Here is a 19,119-nt window from a genome sequence, read left to right as displayed (position 1 = left end):
AAAAGGCGTGTACCCATACGATTTGATGGACACGTTCGATAAATTTCAAGAAACTCAATTACCACCAAAAGAAGCGTTTTTCTCAAAACTCTGCGGCGATGGGATAAGCGAGGAAGATTATGCGCATGCGCAAAGGTTTGGAACACGTTTAAATGCAAAACTTTCAGGGATTATCACGATTTGTACAACGTGTCCGATTTTTGATCCTGGCTGATGTCTTTGAAAATTTCAGAGACATTTGCATGAAAGAATACAGACTCGACCCAGCCTGGGACTATACAGCTCCCGGGTTGGCTTGGAATGCTTGTTTAAAAAAAACAAAAATAAAATTGGAATTGTTGAGTGATCCAGACATGATTCGATTTATCCAAAAACAGACACGTGGAGGGATAAGCATGATCTCAAACCGGCATGGAAAATTGAACAACAAATACATGGGCGACTCGTACGATCCAAGCCAACCGTCTAAGTTCATCCAATACTTGGACGCCAACAACTTGTACGGATGGGACATGTGCAAACCTCTTCCCACCAACGGTTTTGAATGGATGACAGAAGACGAACTTTCCGATTGGAAATCGGTTCCGTGCATTTTGGAGGTTGATCGAGATTATCCGGAAAGCCTTCACGACGAGCACAACGATTATCCTCTTGCTCCTGAAAGAATAAAAATTGAAAAAGTGGACAAGCTCGTTCCAAATTTAAACGGCAAAAAAAATTACGTCCTCCATTGCGAAAACCTGAAACTGTATGAACGATTGGGAATGAAAATTTCAAAGGTGCACAGAGGCATAAAATTTGAGCAACGGGATTGGATGAAACCGTACATTGACCTCAACACCGAATTGAGAACAAAAGCCACCAGCGAGTTTGAGAAGGAATTTTTCAAGCTGATAAAAATTCGGTGTTTGGAAAAACAATGGAAAACATTGAAAAGAGAGTGGACGTGAGATTGGCCACAAAAAGGGAAAAAGCAACTCAATTATCATCCAAACCCAATTAGGAACGACACACGATTTTCGATGAAAACTTGATCGCCTTTTCACATGAAAAGAACAAAGCTTTTTTTCATCAAACCAATTTCTTTGGGGTCGTCCATCTTGGATTTGAGCAAGACTTTGATGTTTGAGTTCCATTACGATTAAATCAGAAAAAAATATCCCGGCAAAGCAAAGCTGTTGATGGCTGACACGGACTCGCTGGTTTACGAAATCGAAACAGACGATTTTTACAAAGACATTGCTGACGATGTGGAAAGCAAATTCGACACGAGCGATTTTGAAAAAGATCATCCAGCCATTCAAAGCTTTGGGTTCTCTGTTGGCTTAAATAAAAAGGTCATTGGGAGGTTCAAAGACGAAACAGGAGGAAAACAGATTGAAGAGTTTGTCGGTCTCCGGTCAAAATTGTACTCTTACAAAATCCATGAAAAAGAACACAAGAAATGCAAAGGGGTAAAAAAAAATGTTGTCCAAAAATACATCACCCACGGTGAGTACAAAAAATGCTTGGAAAGCAAAAAAGAACAGTTAAACAAAATGAACGTCTTCCGATCCCGTTTACACGACGTTTACACGGAAGAAATCAACAAAGTCTCTCTCAGCGCCGCTGACGACAAAAGGATCATTTTGGAAGATGGAATACACACGTTGGCTTATGGTCATTTCAAACTGAAAAAATATGCAGAGGCAGAGGAAGAACACGAGGAAGAACACGAGGCAGAACACGAGGCAGAGGTAGAACACGAGGCAGAGGAAGAACACGAGGAAAAACACGAGGAAGAACACGAGGAAAAACACGAGGAAGAACACGAAGAGGAACACAAGGCAGAGGCAGAGGCAGAGGAAGAACACGAGGCAGAGGAAGAACACGAGGAAAAACACGAGGAAGAACACGAGGAAAAACACGAGGAAGAACACGAAGAGGAACACAAGGCAGAGGCAGAGGCAGAGGAAGAACACGAGGAAGAGGAAGAGGAAGAACCAGAACCAAAGACCTCTGTCTTTGGTTCTGGTTCTTCAAAAAGGTTGATCGCAGAGTGCAGAAAGATAATCGAGGAAAACAAAGAAATCTCAAATAGGTCGAAAATATTGATTGCAGAGTGCAAAGGAATAAGCGAGGAGAGCAAAAGATTTAAAAAAAAAAAAGAAAAACAAAATGATCAATATGGAAGGAATTATTTTGCCGAACGAGGCCTTGACCTATTTTCAATTGCTTGAAGCAGCAAAAAAATTAAAAATAAAAAACTTTCGCGGAGTTTTTGTCAGAGACACATTGCCGAAAAAACCGAGAAGAAAAGAATGCGGCATTGTCAACACGGGGGATTCGAGCACAGAAGGGTTTCATTGGGTGTGCTAGTACAAAGACGGCGATGCAAAGTTCAGCTTTGACTCTTACGCTCAACCCCCTCTCGTCGAGCTCGTCGACTATTTGAAAAGCCCAGTTTACAACAGCGAAAGGGTTCAATTTGGAAACACGTCTTTTTGCGGTCACTTGTGTCTTTACGTCTTGAAAAAATGTGAAGAAGGAAACAGCTTTCAAGACGCTGTCAACACCCTTTGGTGATTGCAATATAAAAAAAATTTCGTCCGTTTAAAAAAATGATTGACAAATTCAACAGAAACGAATTCAGCGTTTACTTCGACAACCTTGCAGCAGACTCAGCAAGCAACGTTTATATTAAAACGGACGGATCAAGCACCATCACTGCAGATTTGGATTTCAATTTGAACAAAATCATCAATTTGGCAGAACCAACCAACTCACACGACGCCGCCACAAAATATTACGTCGACACGCATGCTGGTGGAGGAACTGGCACGGTGATTGGCGCTGCTGACTTGGATTTAAATTTTCACAATGCGATCAATTTTAATGAACCAACAGCCCTTCATGACGCTGCCACAAAAAATTACGTCGACGTCAGCTTGAGCATGAATGTGAAAGTGGACGGATCAAGCACCATCACTGGAGCCTTGGATTTAAACAACCACAAAATACTCAATGTTCTTGATCCAACCACTTTTCACGAAGCTGCAACAAAAGGGTACGTCGACACAAAAGTGGCCTATTCCAATATTTTATACACAGACGTCAACATGACACAACACATGTTGACCAATATGGCGGAACCCGTTTCTGCTTCGGATTCAGCCTCAAAAAATTACGTCGACACGCATGCGTCAGGCGGAACAACAGTGGGAACCGCGGACTTGAATTCGCATAAATTGATCAATGTGCTCGACCCTTCAAGCGCACAAGACGGAGCGACAAAAAGTTACGTTGACTTGCTTTTGCAAAAATCGAGCTTGACCAGTGTTATTCCAAGCTCGAGCTTCACCAGTTTGGGTTTTAAGTCTCAGACCGTGGCAGCGTTAACCACTTCTCCTGTGTTTGCGTTTTCCGGAAAATCAGGAGTGCTGAGAAGGTTGTGGCTGGCTTTATACAGCACCTCAGGCACAAATATTCCAGGTCAAGTTTTTATTCGAATCTTTACTGACGGTGAAATTAATGTGGGAAACTACGTTGAGGTGACCGACGGAATTGGAGTGGATCAAACAGGACTTGTTACTGATTTGCTTTTTTCACCATTGGGAGGAGCTTTTTACGCCAATTCCTTGTAAAGATGCAACATGTTTAACACCACTTCCTTGGGAGGATATTTCACGTTGGACATGCCTTTCAGAAACGACGCCTCCATTCAACTGGTGAACAAAAATGCCACAGCCATCACGTATTGGATTCAGCCGCTCATTTCCACTCTTGCTTCCATTCCTGCCACCATCCCTCTTTTCAAACTTTACTGCCATACGTTCAGATATTTGAACACCACTTACGGAAGCGAATAAGTTTTGATGAACACCAACGGAAAAGGAAATGGTGTGTCGTTGAAATACATCCGGATGCACATCATTGGCTCTTCTGGAAACTGGCGGGAATCCAGAGTCAGATTGTACGACGGAAATGTACCTCCAGGAAACGGCACCGTTCTCACTCCATGGACTCCTTACAACACAAACAATTACACATACTTTCCAGGATATGACGGTGACAGCACATGCTTCTTTTCCTCCTCATGATTAGAAGATTTTTATTTGTCGTCATGGAACGGATCATATGTGGCCTCCTTCAACAACAAATCCACAGGCCTTCTCTACCAATCCACCGCATCCATCGGCTCCACCACCACCATCTCCTTTTACAGAAATTTCGGAGAAGCTGACTCCATGCCCAGCGTTTCATCCGGAAGAAGGCTCGTCGTCACGCTCAACTCGGGTGACGCGCAAGTCGGTCAATCCGGAAGCTTTTACCTTTTGCTCGGACAGGTGCTTTATTACGCCTATTTCTCAAGCTTGAAAAAATTTCTTTTTCGCGAACGATTTCAGCACCTCTACAAAAATTAAATTTTTTTTTTCATTACGCGTTTTCACGTCATGAAAAAATAAAACGTTTTACCCTCACCTCTTCATCGGAAATTTTTATCACAAAAATTTTCATCCCTCAATTATAGAAAAAATTCAGAACGGAGATGCAAAAGGTTTTGTCCCAGAACTCCCCTTTCATAGTAGTTACTAGTTTGATCTAGCCATGATTGCTATATGTCAAAACTTTCAATAAATCTAAGTTGGGATTTGTACTTTCCTTTATCATCAACATCTTTTGTTAAGCTGACGTATTTTTCTTCATTATTAGATATGTAATTGATATCGCCATCACTTTTCCCAAGATTCTTTAAGAATGCATGACTGTCATAGTCGCTGAGAATAAAAATAACAAATTAAATAAAGCTTGGTTCCTATAGTTTAATATGTAGAGGAGCAGCTCACAGCTCTTGCCCAATTTGATGATTACAATGCATGGAGAAGTGTCAATTGGATAAATACAATGAATAGAGTAGTGTCAAAATGATTACTTCTGATACTACAGCAGTCTATACAGGTTAAAATTAAACAGGTTGTTGTGAACATTTGTTATACAGGTCACAATAATGGTTCTGTTTCTAGACTCCAAAGACAGGTCAGACAAAAGACGAGGCTCAGGTTACTGTTTTCAACATTGCATTTTTGATCTTGTTCTTCGGCACTTGTTGGGTTCCTTGTTCCAAATAGATTCAGTCAACTAATATCAGCTATCACCTTATTAAAGACGTTTTAGCAGAATATGAAGATTTACAAAAAGTTACTTTCGCAAAGAAAAAGTGTTAACGCGTGAAAATCCAGGATGGAGTGGCGATTTTAGTTTTCTTTTTGAAGTTCGTGAAGTATATAATTTCTGGAAAAAAAAGGAAACTGGTCCCAAATACAATAGGACAAGCTGCCCTTCCTTTATAGTTTTAGTTGGATTGACATAGAAATCTTAGCATCGAAAGCATATTTTCTCTTTTCGAAATGGAGAAATCAACTAAAAAGTATGGTTTTCAAGTTAGCACTATATAGAGATACACATAAAATGTAATCGAGTTGACAAACTGACACATGGAAAAGTCAACGCTTTAAATACTTGGTACTACCATTTCAAAACGCAAACTTTAACTGAACCTATTAGTAGGAAAATGTGCTTTAAAAACATTAAAAAAGCTGAATTTATCCTAGATGGTTCAGATGTTGAATGGGATGACTATATAAAAGAAGAAATTGACGTAAATAATTCCAATAAAAAGTTAATCGAAATTTTTTATTGTATTTTAAAAATGTCTCCTTTAAGAAATTACCGAAAAATCAAATAACTAGTCAAAGTAAACCTGCTTTAACGAAAGTAACAAATAAAGTCAATAACAATTAAAAATAAAGTTCATAAAAATTATTTGAAATAAAAAACTATAGAATGAAAAGTTTACTTTTTATAAAGTTGAAACAATATCGTAATAGTATAAGTAATCGCGATTTAAATTGATAATTAATAATACAAGTAAAAACTGAAATTAAGTATTGAAATACATAGGAAAAAAATTTAAAGTCGTTAGACTGGTAAAAATGCAGGAAATGCTAAATGAAATCATTAGAAGACATGAAAATGTAAAAACGAAACATTCCATGAAAAAATTTATAAGATCATTACATAAGTCATGTAGTTTTGTCCTTTACTGCTTTGGTGGTAAATATTAATGAAATTTTACTTATTAGCATTTTACATTTATACCATTATTTACAAGACTAGTATATCATGCCCTGTCGAAAATCAACTTATTCGGTAAATCTTTATGTTCGAAGATGATACACATTTACCTCCTCTTGTTTAATTTGCGTATGTACTTGTACAAGGGTGCGCTTCTGTTTAAATAACCTTACTCAGCTCAAGACAATAAAAGAAAAATTTTACTTCTTCGCATGGAGCATATCACTTTTATCTTTAACCTAAATATTAAAAATAAATAAAATAAAATAAAACCGCTCCTTTGAAGTACTCAAAATATCTTCATTCCCCCTCCCCCTATCTTCCCGAAAGACGCACTATGATACTTAATTACTCATACCAAATGTTTTAACAAAAATAAAGCTATTAAAAGCATAAGTAAATTTATTAGTCATAATTATGGAATGCATACTTTAATGTCATCTGTCTTTTTATTTGATATTTAAGCCTTTACAGCCCTTTGAAACATCATATCGGTTGATAACCTACTCACTAAAAAACAAAAGATGATAAAAATAAATAAAATTTATGAACTAAACAGCATAAAAACTGGGGTGTATTTTGCTTTGGAACTACTTATCAAGAGTTTATAAGGTTGAGTGCAATAAAAAAAAGAACGATAACCTAACAAGCAATGGCTTCATAAGTTTAATATGATGTGTTAACATCTTATTACCGAAAAATTAATTAGAAATACTTACAACTAAAACTTTAGTTAAAAACTAAATACTTTAACAATAAGAAAAATAATTCAAAACAAAAATAAACTTACCAAGTTATTTCTTGACCAAACGCAAAATAGTTTAGTGATTACTTTAAATGCTATAACCAAAAAAAATTACCTGAACTGTACTACTTATTTTCCCAAAAAAAAACATAATCTTTTCTTAATTTCAAAATAGGTTGATATCAATTGAACCCTCAGCTTAACCCAAATTAAAAAAAGTTCTCATAAGACTAATTCACAGCAAACACAACTTCAGCTAAAACAAAAAACTTAGCAATAAGGTTTTTAGCGTTCTCTATAAGGAAAAAAGGTTTTAACAAAATTTTCATCACAATTTTAGTTATACATTTGACTTGTCATTAAAATATATAAATAAGTAAAGAGAATAAAAATAGCTTTCGTAAGCCAACTTTTGCTTTTAATTCAAAGTATATAAAAACGTTCTCAAAAAAACAACTAAACACTAAAGATTGCGTAAAGTTTAGAACAAAGAGAAAGCTCTCACGGTTGCATAACTAAAAAAAACAAAGTCGAAAATATTCACGTTGCTCAACTTTTTCACTTCTACTAGGTATGTGTACAAAATTTTTAAACTATTTAGCTATTTAACTATTTTACATCATTGTAAAGAGCTTAAAATCAGAATAACGATGGTGAAAATTTCATAAAAAACTAATGATTCTACTAAAAGTTATGCCCACTTTAATGACAAAAATTCATTATAAGGAATGCTTAAGAGAACTGCAACCAACTTAAAAAGTTAGCGTTCGGCTTACGGTGGTTATATAGTAGAACTTCATTGTTTAGTTTTTAGCGCATTACTTTGCCTTGGTCATATTTTTATTCAACTAACAACAGAATGAGGTTTTTTTTTTTGTGTTTTTGTGTGTAAATCATGTTTTGAATGCTTTAAAAAAATCACCAATATTTTAAATAAAGTTTCATTTTTCTAAAAAAACAATTTTTTAATGAATAAAAAAGTCAAATATATAAAAAGGTTCATACTCTTGAATCCCCCTCCCCCCAACCTCTCCAACAGAAGAATATTTGGTACCTTTACTGCGTGCAAAAATAGAGTATGAGCGTGTCATTATTTTTTAATAAAATTTGGCAGGTACATAGAAAATAGATATATAAAATTGATTCGAAAGTTAGAAAAAAAACCCATCATCTCTTCAATGTCAAGTCACTTCCAGAACAGGAATGAAGTTTTCAATAGCAATGAAACCACTAAAAACGTTAGTAACCTACCTCGAGCATGCGGTAAAAAAATGGTCAGATTTTAACTTTAAAATCGGTACCATAAATCGCAGATACGCACATACCTACTTCTACTTTAATAAAAATTCCAAAACTACGCTGCGCAATCAGACCACACTAAAAGTCGATAAAATCTCTGCAAGCGAAAGACATGAAAACGCGGCGACCGACATAATAACAGCTTGATTTATATTGCGATTACATTGAACATGATTAGGATCAGACTTCTTATTGTTTTTATAAAATACTATACAAACATTGATAGTATGAACACTTTGACTCGAGATATTTTACATTTAGGAGGTTTTTTCACTGTATGCACTTACAGATCAGATTGTTCTCAATTTCCGTAACTCACAATGCACATCACTATTTGTGGAAGAAATTAAAGCATAACTCACGTCCAACAAAACACAACAAGAAACAAAAATTCGCTTATTTGAGCCAGAGAAGGGGTCAAAATACAGGCGTCCCTGTTGCTAAGACCGTTACCATGGAAAAAATTAAAGGACCTAGGTCAAGTTATTATACGCAAGCGCAGTAGTAACTTTAAAAAATTCAAATTTTAATAATGGCTACGGTCCGTAGCAACTGATTTTTTATTTAGTTGACTGATTATTTATATATGTTTCCATATAAATCAACATTTTAAACTCTTTCTAAAACTGAAATCATAATAAGCATATCTCAGTTGCATAAGAAAATGATTTGGCGGTATAACCCTGTCCTCTTGCCGTTAATATATTATTACAGTTACCCCCTATCTTCATTTTTAGCACGAAAATGCATTTTTCAAACTCCTTTCCCCTCCCTTATAATGTAAGTTGTAAACCATCTGAATTCAACCAACCCCACTCCCTCCTTGCTCATTTTGTTCGCTCCTTCGGTGCTCCTTCCTCCCCTGTCCATCCTTTGGGCACATTTTGGTTCAGAATTATTAATTACAGAAGGAAATAAGTTATTTCCTTCTGTATTTTTCTTTGTTAAAGTACTGTTCTCCAGTTTCAGTTAATAAAAATTTAACTTTAACTGAATAATTGAGTTCAGATGCAGCTATGGAGCTATGAGATCCCACTTGCATTTAAATTGGCTAAACTCTATGAGTTTGAAAGCAATGCTTTAATGAATATTTGGGAAAGTAACCTTTTTTTTTTCGCTAATATATTATTATTGCAATTTTATGTTTACTGATAAAATAAACTGAAAGATCTTCATGTAATCATTTTTATCATCAAGAAATATGTTGTTAGAATGTGATTTATTTGTTGATTTAATAATATACTTTAATTATTGAATTAATGATATTCAATAATATAAATGATTGCATAAAGTTCTTTAATTTTTTAAATTAAAATAGTTTACCACAGAACTAAATAAACTGTTTTTTCAAGATATTTACCGTAAAATGAGGTGACTTTGGCCTGGTAGGTGACTTTGGCTAATTTATAAAAAAAAGTTTTAACTTTTAAAAACTACTTTGTACTTTTGCGGCTTCCTCCAAATTTAAGTTTATCTTAAAAGTAAAGTTATTCTGTTTATTTATTACTTATATTAATTGCAGTTTGCGGATTTATTAATATATTTTTTTGTTTGTTTATTAGAGTCTATAAAAATTGTTAAATTTATATGCTGCAAAATTCTGAGTTGGTTGAAAATGCTGTTAATATTTGAGTGGGTTGTGATGTTATAACTAATAGTATATTTATATAGGATGAGTTTTGTACAATAGTTGCCAAATTTATAACACTTCTAATTAAAAATAACATTAATTAAAGTTTATGGGGTGGCTTTGGCCACAATTTGGGGTGACTTTAACCTTAGTGAAAAAATGTAATTATTTGATTTTCAACACAATATTTTTGACTTTTTTTTTTTCAGAAAATGTTGTCTACAGATAAAATTTTATTTATTTAATTTTAAATTTTGGTTTTTAGGACAAAATACTAATTAATAATCATACTTATATCAAAGAAAACATGCCAAGAACATATAAACGTGTTGCTGGGAGTCGTGATTATATTCCATACACCCAGGAAGCATTAACCAAATGTTTAAAAGAAGTAAGAAGTGGTAATTTAACACTAACAGATGCTTGCTTAACCTTTAAAGTTCCTCTATCAGCAATAAAAAATAACTTGAAAGGTTTACATAATAAAAAACCAGGGGGTTGCACAATATTTAGTGAAATTGAAGAAGAAATTTTTGCAAACTATGTTATAGCTTTGTCTTCTTTTGGATTCCCAGTTGACTGTTATGATTTACGAAGTATTGTGAAGTCTTATGCAGACCGTAAAGGAATGTTTATTAGGCAATTTGCAGGAAATATGCCTGGTATTGAATGGGTAAAATCATTCTTTAAGAGAAATGAACAGTTAAGTGTTAGATTTGCAAGTAACATTAAAAGAAAGAGGGCAGAAGTAGGTACTGTTAATATTAACTTTTTTGATAATATCACTCCTGAACTGGCAGGGGTTCCTCCATCAAACATTTGGAATTACGATGAAACTAATTTCACCGATGACCCTGGTAATAAACTAGTAATAACAAAGCGAGGATCAAAATATCCTGAGAGGATAATAAATTCAACAAAGTCTGCTACATCTTTGATGTATTGTGGTAATGCAGAAGGGCATATCCTTTCTCCATATATTGTATATAAAGTTGATTCGATGTGGACAACTTGGACAGAAAATTGACCAAAAGGAGCACGTTATAACCGCTCAAAGAGTGGATGGTTTGACTCCAGTTGTTTTACAGATTGGTTTGAATCTTTATTGTTACCTAAACTAAAAAAAACTCCTGGAAAACATGTTCTAATTGGAGACAATTTGTCGTCACATATAAATACATATGTACTGTCTTTGTGTGAAGAAAACAACATTAAGTTTATTGCACTTCCTCCAAACTCCACGCATTTAATGCAGCCATTGGATGTTGCATATTTTTGACCAATGAAAGCTCAGTGGAGAAAAGTATTAATAACTTGGAAGGAAAGTGGCAAAGGACGTAAAGCTCCTTCCCTTCCAAAAGACCAGTTTCCAGCATTGGTTAAATGTCTCATGAAAAAAATTAAAGAACCTGGTTGTGAAAGTATGAAGGCAGGCTTCAGAAAAACTGGATTATACCCACTTGATCGAAAACAGGTACTAGATAGACTTCCTAAACGAACATTTACAAATGAAGATGTCGATGTAGAAATAGGTTCTCTTGTCAGCGATTCTTTCATACAACATTTAGTTGAAGCTAGAGGTGATGATCATATACCCCTTAATAAAAAGCGACATAAAGTCTCTGTTGTCCCAGGAAAAAGTGTATCATCAATTGATGTAGTTAATATGGAAGCAGCTATAAATACAAGTAAGAAAGAGAAAAAAAAATGACTTTTGCAAAAAAAACAAAGGTATCCACTCTTGAACAGCAAATAATTACAGATAACTTATTAAATAACTCTAGCTCTTATAGTTTGATGATTGATGCATAGTTTTTGAGTTTTAAATATTATCAAGATTTCTGTGTGATCTTAATTAAATGTGTAAGTTAGCTTCAAGCTTTTGTTTTTAATATTTTTTTGCCTTAAAAACATATCACCTTATATCCATGTATCTGTGAATATGTAAATTATGAAACGAATAATCCATAATTATAATTTGCTTTTAGGTGGCCAAAGTCACCACCACTATAGGGGTGACTTTGACTCACCGTAAAAATTGAAAAAATTGGGTAAAAGGTATAAAACTTTTGTTTTTTATTTTAATTATTTATTTCTTTGACATCGTGCACACCTAATGCAATTTATATCAACATATTAATCATTTATAATTAAATTTTGAAAAAAAAAAGATTTTAAATTTGGCCCAAAGTCACCTCATTTTACAGTACCAATTTTTCAACAATTTTTAACAAATTCCTAGATATTTAACAATTCTAATATAAATTTTAACCATTATATTCTGCAAGAAAACATCTCTTCAGTTGTATATAAACAATCTCAGTTTTGCAACTGTAGCATCTCAACAAAGTCACATAAAAGTTACTGTTATACAACGTTAAACATAATTAAATTCATAATGGAATCAAGTTTAATTGTTAAACTTAATTCAATATTAATTCTCCCCCAAAAATACCAAAAGTTTTTTTAAAGTTATTTTATGCTAAAAACAGTTTTCAGCTAGAAGACATTGTTGTTTGAAACTGTGGAAGTAGCATTTGGTACTGTAAAAAAATCCACTAGTTAAAAAAATTCCAGAACAAACAAAAACTTAAGAAAGCATAAATAAACAAAGGGTTTTTACACTCAGAAACAAATGGCGTAAAGTTCATGTGATGATTTTTTAAATCCTAGTGAGAATTTTTCATTTTCAGTAATTTATGTACCATTTCTATAATAATAATACAGTTATAAAAAGCGTACAATTATACAATTTATAAAAATATACAATTTACAAAAATATAAAACAAATTTCAAAATCTTCAAAAATTTATTCAAAAAAAAGGCAACAGAAAAACAGTTGCTTTTTTTTTAAAAATAATTATCTTGAATATGTAAATTAAATTTGTAAAATACCAAAATAGTTACACAATAAGATATCAGAAGTTTTAATTCATATAATCTCTACTCATAAAGTATATTTCTTTTGACTGATAAACAATATATAATATATATATATATATATATATATATATATATATATATATATATATATATATATATATATATATATATAAAAACTTGACGGCTCATCAGTTCAATCTTGTTCAATATTTCTGCATTATGCTGTAATTTTAGTATTTTGTTTAGTATTTTGTTTAGTATTTTGTTTTTTAGATTTAATAAGCACATCTGTTCCATATATCGTATTAAGAAGAAAATATCTTGATCATCATTATAAAAAGATAACCAAATATGCAGCGAAATATGAAAGTAAAGCAAGTGCTTGTTAAGTATTTAATTCTATTTTCTGAATGAAAACTGAGGCACAGTGAACAGGTTTTTTATTATTCTACTTCCTCTTAACTTCACCATTAAACCTTTAAAAATACAAAAAAAAAACTGTTGCTGTCCAAAAGCATATCATAAGTTAAAATGCAATGAAAGAGATGCATTTTAAGAGTTCTAATTAAATTTTAAAAAATGCTTTAAGATCTAAAGAAAACCAAAGTTTTTGTCAAATCAAAAAAAAATTTTGAAAAATTAGTTTTACTCTACTTTATTATATTTCAAATTTTTTTTTACTGATTTTACATTATTTTTTTAGTCTCATATATGTGTTGGGAAGATAATATCTTTTAGTGATAATTGGAAAAAACTTCAGAAACAAGAAGTAAGCTTAGAAATATTGAAAAAATCTTAAAATATATGTTTGTTAAATAATTTCCAATATTTTCCGATAGATATTATTAGGTTTATTTACATTTTACATACTTTTAAATTCAAGATAAAATGTAGGATATGAAAAGAAAAGTAACTGTTTAGTATTTTTTGTTTTTTTTAGCAGATAAAAGCACAAAACGAAATACAAGAGAAAAACATTGGGTTAGGCAAGGTGACAAGATTGGTAACTGGCGGATGTAACACGAATAATAGCGTTGAAAGTCAAAATGAGAAAACCTTTTTCTTTAGTTGTTAATCAAAAGCAGCATGTCATGGACAGAAACACTTTTTTTGTACCTTTTACTCAGAGCAGAATCTTTTGTAACATTTAAGATAACATAAATAAATTCATCTATTGGACTAAATTTTTTACTGACCATCCGAGAAACTTTATCCATTATTAAGAAAAATAACCAGTGCTCAGCGTCAATTATATGAAATTATCTTAAGAGATAATACATGTTATTAACTTTTTTTTCTTCTAATGTAGTTAACGTCTAGGTTTTGATATTCCATGATCAAAAAATTGTCAAACTATCAATTTTTAAATGAAAAAAAAAAAAAAAAAATGTGAATATCTGTGATGCGAGCTGTTCAGGGAACTAACAAATTAAGAAACACTTTCTGACTTTACAACGAGTTTCTAAAAAACCCGCATCATGAGTATATTCTTTTTGAAGCGAAAACTCAGTTAACAAAACTTTATTGCTTCTTAAGCTATGACAACTGAAATAAAAATTTATAATGCTTAATGTAACTACCACTTTCAGCTCACACCACGCCGTTATGAGTTTATTTCACTTTTAATTGTAACAAAAAACGTTTTGTATTCAGATGCGTTAAAATTACAAACTATCTGAAGGAAATATAACATTTTTGTTTTTTTTTAAAACTAAACTCAGCGATTTAACTAACTCACAGCGGCGTAATTAAAATGAGCGGGGACTACGGCAATCTTCAGATGCCATTTGAAGAATTTGCAAATTTTACGTACGTTTATTAGGCTCCTTTTCACTTAAATTTGTTTATTTAAAATTCTGGTAAAAAATACATTCAAGGTTCCTAATTCAGTTTAACTTCTGGATAAAAAATTTTAACAACGAGTTACATCAAATATCGGGAAATGAAATGAGAGCAAAGATCTATATTAACTAGATATCTAACTCCGCATAAAATTCATTGAAAAATGTAAACCAAATTTATTTATATCAGCAAATCAAAAGTAACGTATAAGTTACTTTTAAATAACTATAACTACAAAGCATTAAATACTGCAAAATTTCAAAAAATAATTACAATTTCACCAATTCTTAAACCTATATTCTAATCAAACCGACAAAAATATCTGTTGGTTGTTTTTTATCATTTCGCGATTTTCTGCTGGCAAAACAACATTGCTGGTTGTTTTGCCAGCAGAAAATCGCTGCCGTTATGAAGCAAATTTTTTTTTTGCTCTGCCGTTATGAAGCAAAAAAAAATTTGCTTCATAACGGCAGCGCGAGTTAGTCATCTAGTAAATATATAACATTGAGTGAGAGTAACTGCCTTTTTAGTTTTTTTCGCATTGAGCAAGTGCAGAAAGCTCTTTTACTAACACATAAAGGATCTCTCTATTCTATTAATTGCAGTAAAAACGATCATAAAATAAAAATGTTTAAAAGTGAGGAGGATGGAGAAATTCTAATGAATGTGCTCCTTTAAGGATAAAGCTATATTTTTTGGTCAGAATGAAACATGTGATGAAAATCTGGAAAAGATAAATGAAGATTTCAAAGCATTTTCGGGTGGATAATGGGAACTTCAGGAAATGTGGAGGGGGTAATTGTTCAAAAGATGGGGGTAATTGTTCAAAAGATGGGGGAAAAAAATGGATGGGAATTGAAAACTCTTAAGTTACTCCGCTGAAAGCGACCCAGCAAAAGACTATCCCCGTTTAATAAAAAGGCAGAAAAGTTTAACAGTCTTCTCTCACACATTTAAGTTATTTTTATTTAAAAAATTAGTTTTGTTTGTTTAATAAATTTGATCATACATACTTGTAAAGCTGTGTATGCTTCAAATTGTCATTTAAACTAAGCCAAATACTTTTTAAAAACAAATGTCGTAAAATTTAAATAATAATTATTAGCAAAACTAAAAAAAATAGTTCTAAATTGAAGAAACTTTTATTTAAGAAGTGATTCAGTGAAAATCAAATAACGATTCAAATGAAAAAGGTTCGAAAACCTAAAAGGCTATTAGGGCGACATAGACAAGTCGCTTTAATGTTCAATTAGTGTTTGTATTACTTTAAGGCGACAGCATATTTTAAATCTTTTAAATTTCAGCCGTTGTTGATGAAAACAAGATAAAAACAACCTTTTTTATGCTTTTGAGTTATATTCTATAGATATAATCATCAATCATAAAAATAAAACAAAAAAAAAAATGTCGCCTTAAACTTACAAAGTTACACTGTCGCCCTATCATCACATCCAGTGTTATATATATATATATATATATATATATATATATATATATATATATATATATATATATATATATATATATATATATATATATATATATATATATGCCTGATTGCTTATACTTAAATGTTCACGCAAAAAAAAAAAAAATTGAAAAAAGTAACAATTCAACAACAATATGATTGTTGGGATATTTGTGTGTTTTACACTTTTCCTAATCCTTGACTTAAGAAATGTCGAACTTTTTAAAGTTCTGACTCTTTCAAAAGTATAACATAGTTTAAGACAAAAAAGCGAAGCACTGCCTTTCAATAAGTAATTTTTAAAAGTCAAAACGTCCTTTTTTTAAAAAATTGAACCTTTTTAAAGCACAACCTTTGAAAATGTCCAACTTTTTCAAAAGTCAAAATAACATTTTTTAAGAAAAGTTTATTTGAAGTTCCATCTTTCAAATAGTCTGAGTTCATAAAATCTAGTACCTTGTCTTCGAAAAAAGTTTTGCTTTTTAATTGCTTAAAAAAATTTTTTAACTATTTTGCTATCTGCTGATTAGAAAAAAAAAAGAAACGCTATGTTATAAATTGTAAATAAAAGCATTGAGGTTTGGTTTTTTAGTACAAATAATAAACAAATAATATAAGAAATTACGAACTTCTTTTTTAAACAGATTGAAATATAAATATATGCATTTAAAATGGCAAACATTTAGTGAGACAAGGTTATTATCATTATCTATAATTTTTTTACTTAAAAAATATAAAAACAACAACTGAACAAGTTATTAAAAGAAAAGTTTTAACAGATTAGCAATTCTGTGCAATCTCTTGAAAGGATGAAACAAATTTACATTGACTAGAGTCTAGCTTTTTAAAAATGTGCTGCTTCTAAAAAGCTTAGCTTTTTTAAAAAGATGACATTCAGACCAAAAGTCAAAACTGTAAAAAGGTTCATCTTTTTCCAGAAACATGGAGGTCGAGATTTAGCTTTTTTTGAGGTAAAACTTTTTAAAAATAGAAAGTTTTTAGAGCTTTTCCAGATCTGATACAGCTAAAGTTGTTTGTTTCAGTAACTTCAATTATAGCCTAATGTTTATTGTATACTTTTTAATGTTTTAAAAAAAACTGTTTATTGGCTTGTTAAAGATTTTTAAATTTATTTCCATCTAGACAATCTATTTACTTTCTCATTCTTTAAAAGCATAAGCTTCGATTTTAAAGAAATATGTTTAAGTTATTCAATTTCAGAAACATTTTGAATTTTGTAAACAAACTTTTTTTTGCAGGTTTTTGTTCCACTTTTTTATAAATAAATATGCTCAAATATTTAGGTTGAGATCAACAATGCCATTACTTACAGTAGTGGTCAAAAATATTTTTTCTATCGTTTTTTTAAACCATTTAAGAGAAAATGTCTAAACCATTCTTTGTTTTGTGAAATGCTTACCCAAGCAAATATATTTTTGATTGGTCCTAAGTTATTTAGTTTTGATAAATACCTGCATTTAGTTTGTATTTTTTTAAAAAAAGGTGAACCTAAAATTAATTTCACTCTTTATTTTTCAATTAGTTTTTTGAAGTTCTTTAATTTGCATAGAAGTTTTTTCAGCATATTTTATTGAAAAATATAGCTTAAATAAATTTTCGAAAGAGTATTTATACTGAAATAAACGAAATTAAAGTAAAGTTTTCATCTAACAGGTATGCTATACATCCGAAAAGCAAATGAAAAGATCCCTGGAACGCTGTACCAACTGTTGAACACAGAGGTGGTAGTGCCATGTGATGATGTTTTGCTTATAGTTATGTATGACTATTTGTTTAAGTTGAGGGCATCATGGATGCCAAATTCTATGCTGATTTCATGAAAAGATATATGCTACTATTTGTGGAAGCAAAAATGGGTCAATAATAATGTTTCCAGCAAGATAAAGACCCTAAAAACACTTCAAAGGCAGAGAAAAGTTGGATCACATCTAATAAAGTCTGTGCTTTAAACTGGTCCAAAAAAAATTCTTGATGTAAATCCCTTTTTTCCCCCAATTGCAGCTTCACACCAAAAATAGAGAAGGTTTTTGACTCAATGCATCAAAAATTTGCTGTTGCGATTGTCTCAATAGACTATGCCACCAAATACTGATTTGCATAGTTATAAACTTCATAAAATTTTACTGCTATCTCCTTTTCTAACTTTTTTTTACAAATATTATTGAAAATAAAAACATATTTGACCTGAAAATTTTTGTTTGATCCTAGAAAGCCTCGTGTATCAGTTAAGTTGATAAATTTTATTATTTGTTTACAGAGTTTCCCATGATGTCATATCAATAACTGTTGAAGAGAAGAAAGAAAGCTGTGCGGACACTATGGATATTGATAATTATCTTAATTGTTCTATTGATAGTACACTGCTTAGAAAAAATAATCAACCAAGCTCTGAATTATCAAGATTGATTGATCCCGAGCCATCGAAACTTGAAACATACTGGATATGGTTGAAGAATAGCAGCTTTGGAAAACTTTTAAGGTACTAGTGCAATATAATAGAAATTGTATACAAAAAAATAATATTAACTTAAAAAAAACCCATAGTTTTACAAATTGCATAAAAAAATTGAGTTGTCAATTAAAATAGTTGAATTTTGTTTTTAATTTCTTATCAAGTATAGTTTTAAGAATCTGTTTGTTGGTGAATAAATTGTTTGTCAAATCTATTGAATTTTAGACAATAGATCAAATGATGCTTAAAATTGACTGCAATAAAAAAAGTTATACAATAACAATTTAGGCCATTGTTTTTGAGTAATTGGAGCAAATTAAACAATCAAATTTGTAAATAAAGTTGAAAATAGATAATAAAAACATTTCTGTTCTTGAAACAAAATAAACTATAATTTTTTTTTGGGACTGTTGCTAATGTGGTTAGCAGAGGACAAAAATGCAAAGCGATTAGTGCATCTCATTGAAACATCTTAATGCAGAGAAAATTAGATTCCTTTTGACAGCTTAGCAAGCTTTTATAGTTAAAAAAGACTAGGACGTAAATGTCACACCTCAAACCTTAATTTATTTTGAAACTCTTACAGGCCCACCTGCAACCATTTACTACAAAATTAAAAATTTGAAAGGGTTTCATATTCCAGAAGGATAATTATTCAAAAGATA

The 19,119-nt window shown here is 31.5% G+C and overlaps 2 protein-coding genes and 1 long non-coding RNA gene across 3 annotated transcripts in view; all 3 read left to right on the top strand.

Annotated features, from left to right (window-relative positions):
- The window catches only part of LOC149886416 (uncharacterized), a 204,547-nt gene extending 190,704 nt beyond the window's left edge, over positions 1-13,843 (top strand). The window contains exons 2-5 of the long non-coding RNA XR_016454093.1: positions 7,035-9,089; positions 12,918-13,040; positions 13,375-13,440; positions 13,612-13,843. This is a non-coding gene — a long non-coding RNA (uncharacterized LOC149886416). The remainder of the gene's footprint in view (positions 1-7,034; positions 9,090-12,917; positions 13,041-13,374; positions 13,441-13,611) is intronic.
- On the top strand, positions 5,552-10,824 carry LOC145188256 (uncharacterized). Its single transcript, XM_090094384.1, has 2 exons — positions 5,552-5,638; positions 10,054-10,824. Exons 1-2 carry the CDS (start codon positions 5,552-5,554, stop codon positions 10,813-10,815), a joined length of 849 nt encoding a protein of 282 aa, XP_089950510.1. The 3' UTR covers positions 10,816-10,824.
- On the top strand, positions 11,071-11,823 carry LOC149886417 (uncharacterized). The gene is made up of 2 exons (XM_090094383.1): positions 11,071-11,476; positions 11,777-11,823. The coding sequence occupies exons 1-2, from the start codon at positions 11,071-11,073 to the stop codon at positions 11,821-11,823; spliced, it is 453 nt and encodes a 150-aa protein (XP_089950509.1).
- Positions 13,844-19,119: the final 5,276 nt, after the last annotated feature.

Source organism: Hydra viridissima, unplaced genomic scaffold, assembly GCF_058129835.1.
Source record: "Hydra viridissima isolate aposymbiotic clone 2 unplaced genomic scaffold, HvirCarnegie_v1 scaffold_7, whole genome shotgun sequence".
In the NCBI taxonomy this organism is placed as follows: domain Eukaryota; kingdom Metazoa; phylum Cnidaria; class Hydrozoa; order Anthoathecata; family Hydridae; genus Hydra; species Hydra viridissima.
Note: the sequence above shows the minus strand (reverse complement) of the source record. Positions and strands in the feature narration are given on the sequence as shown.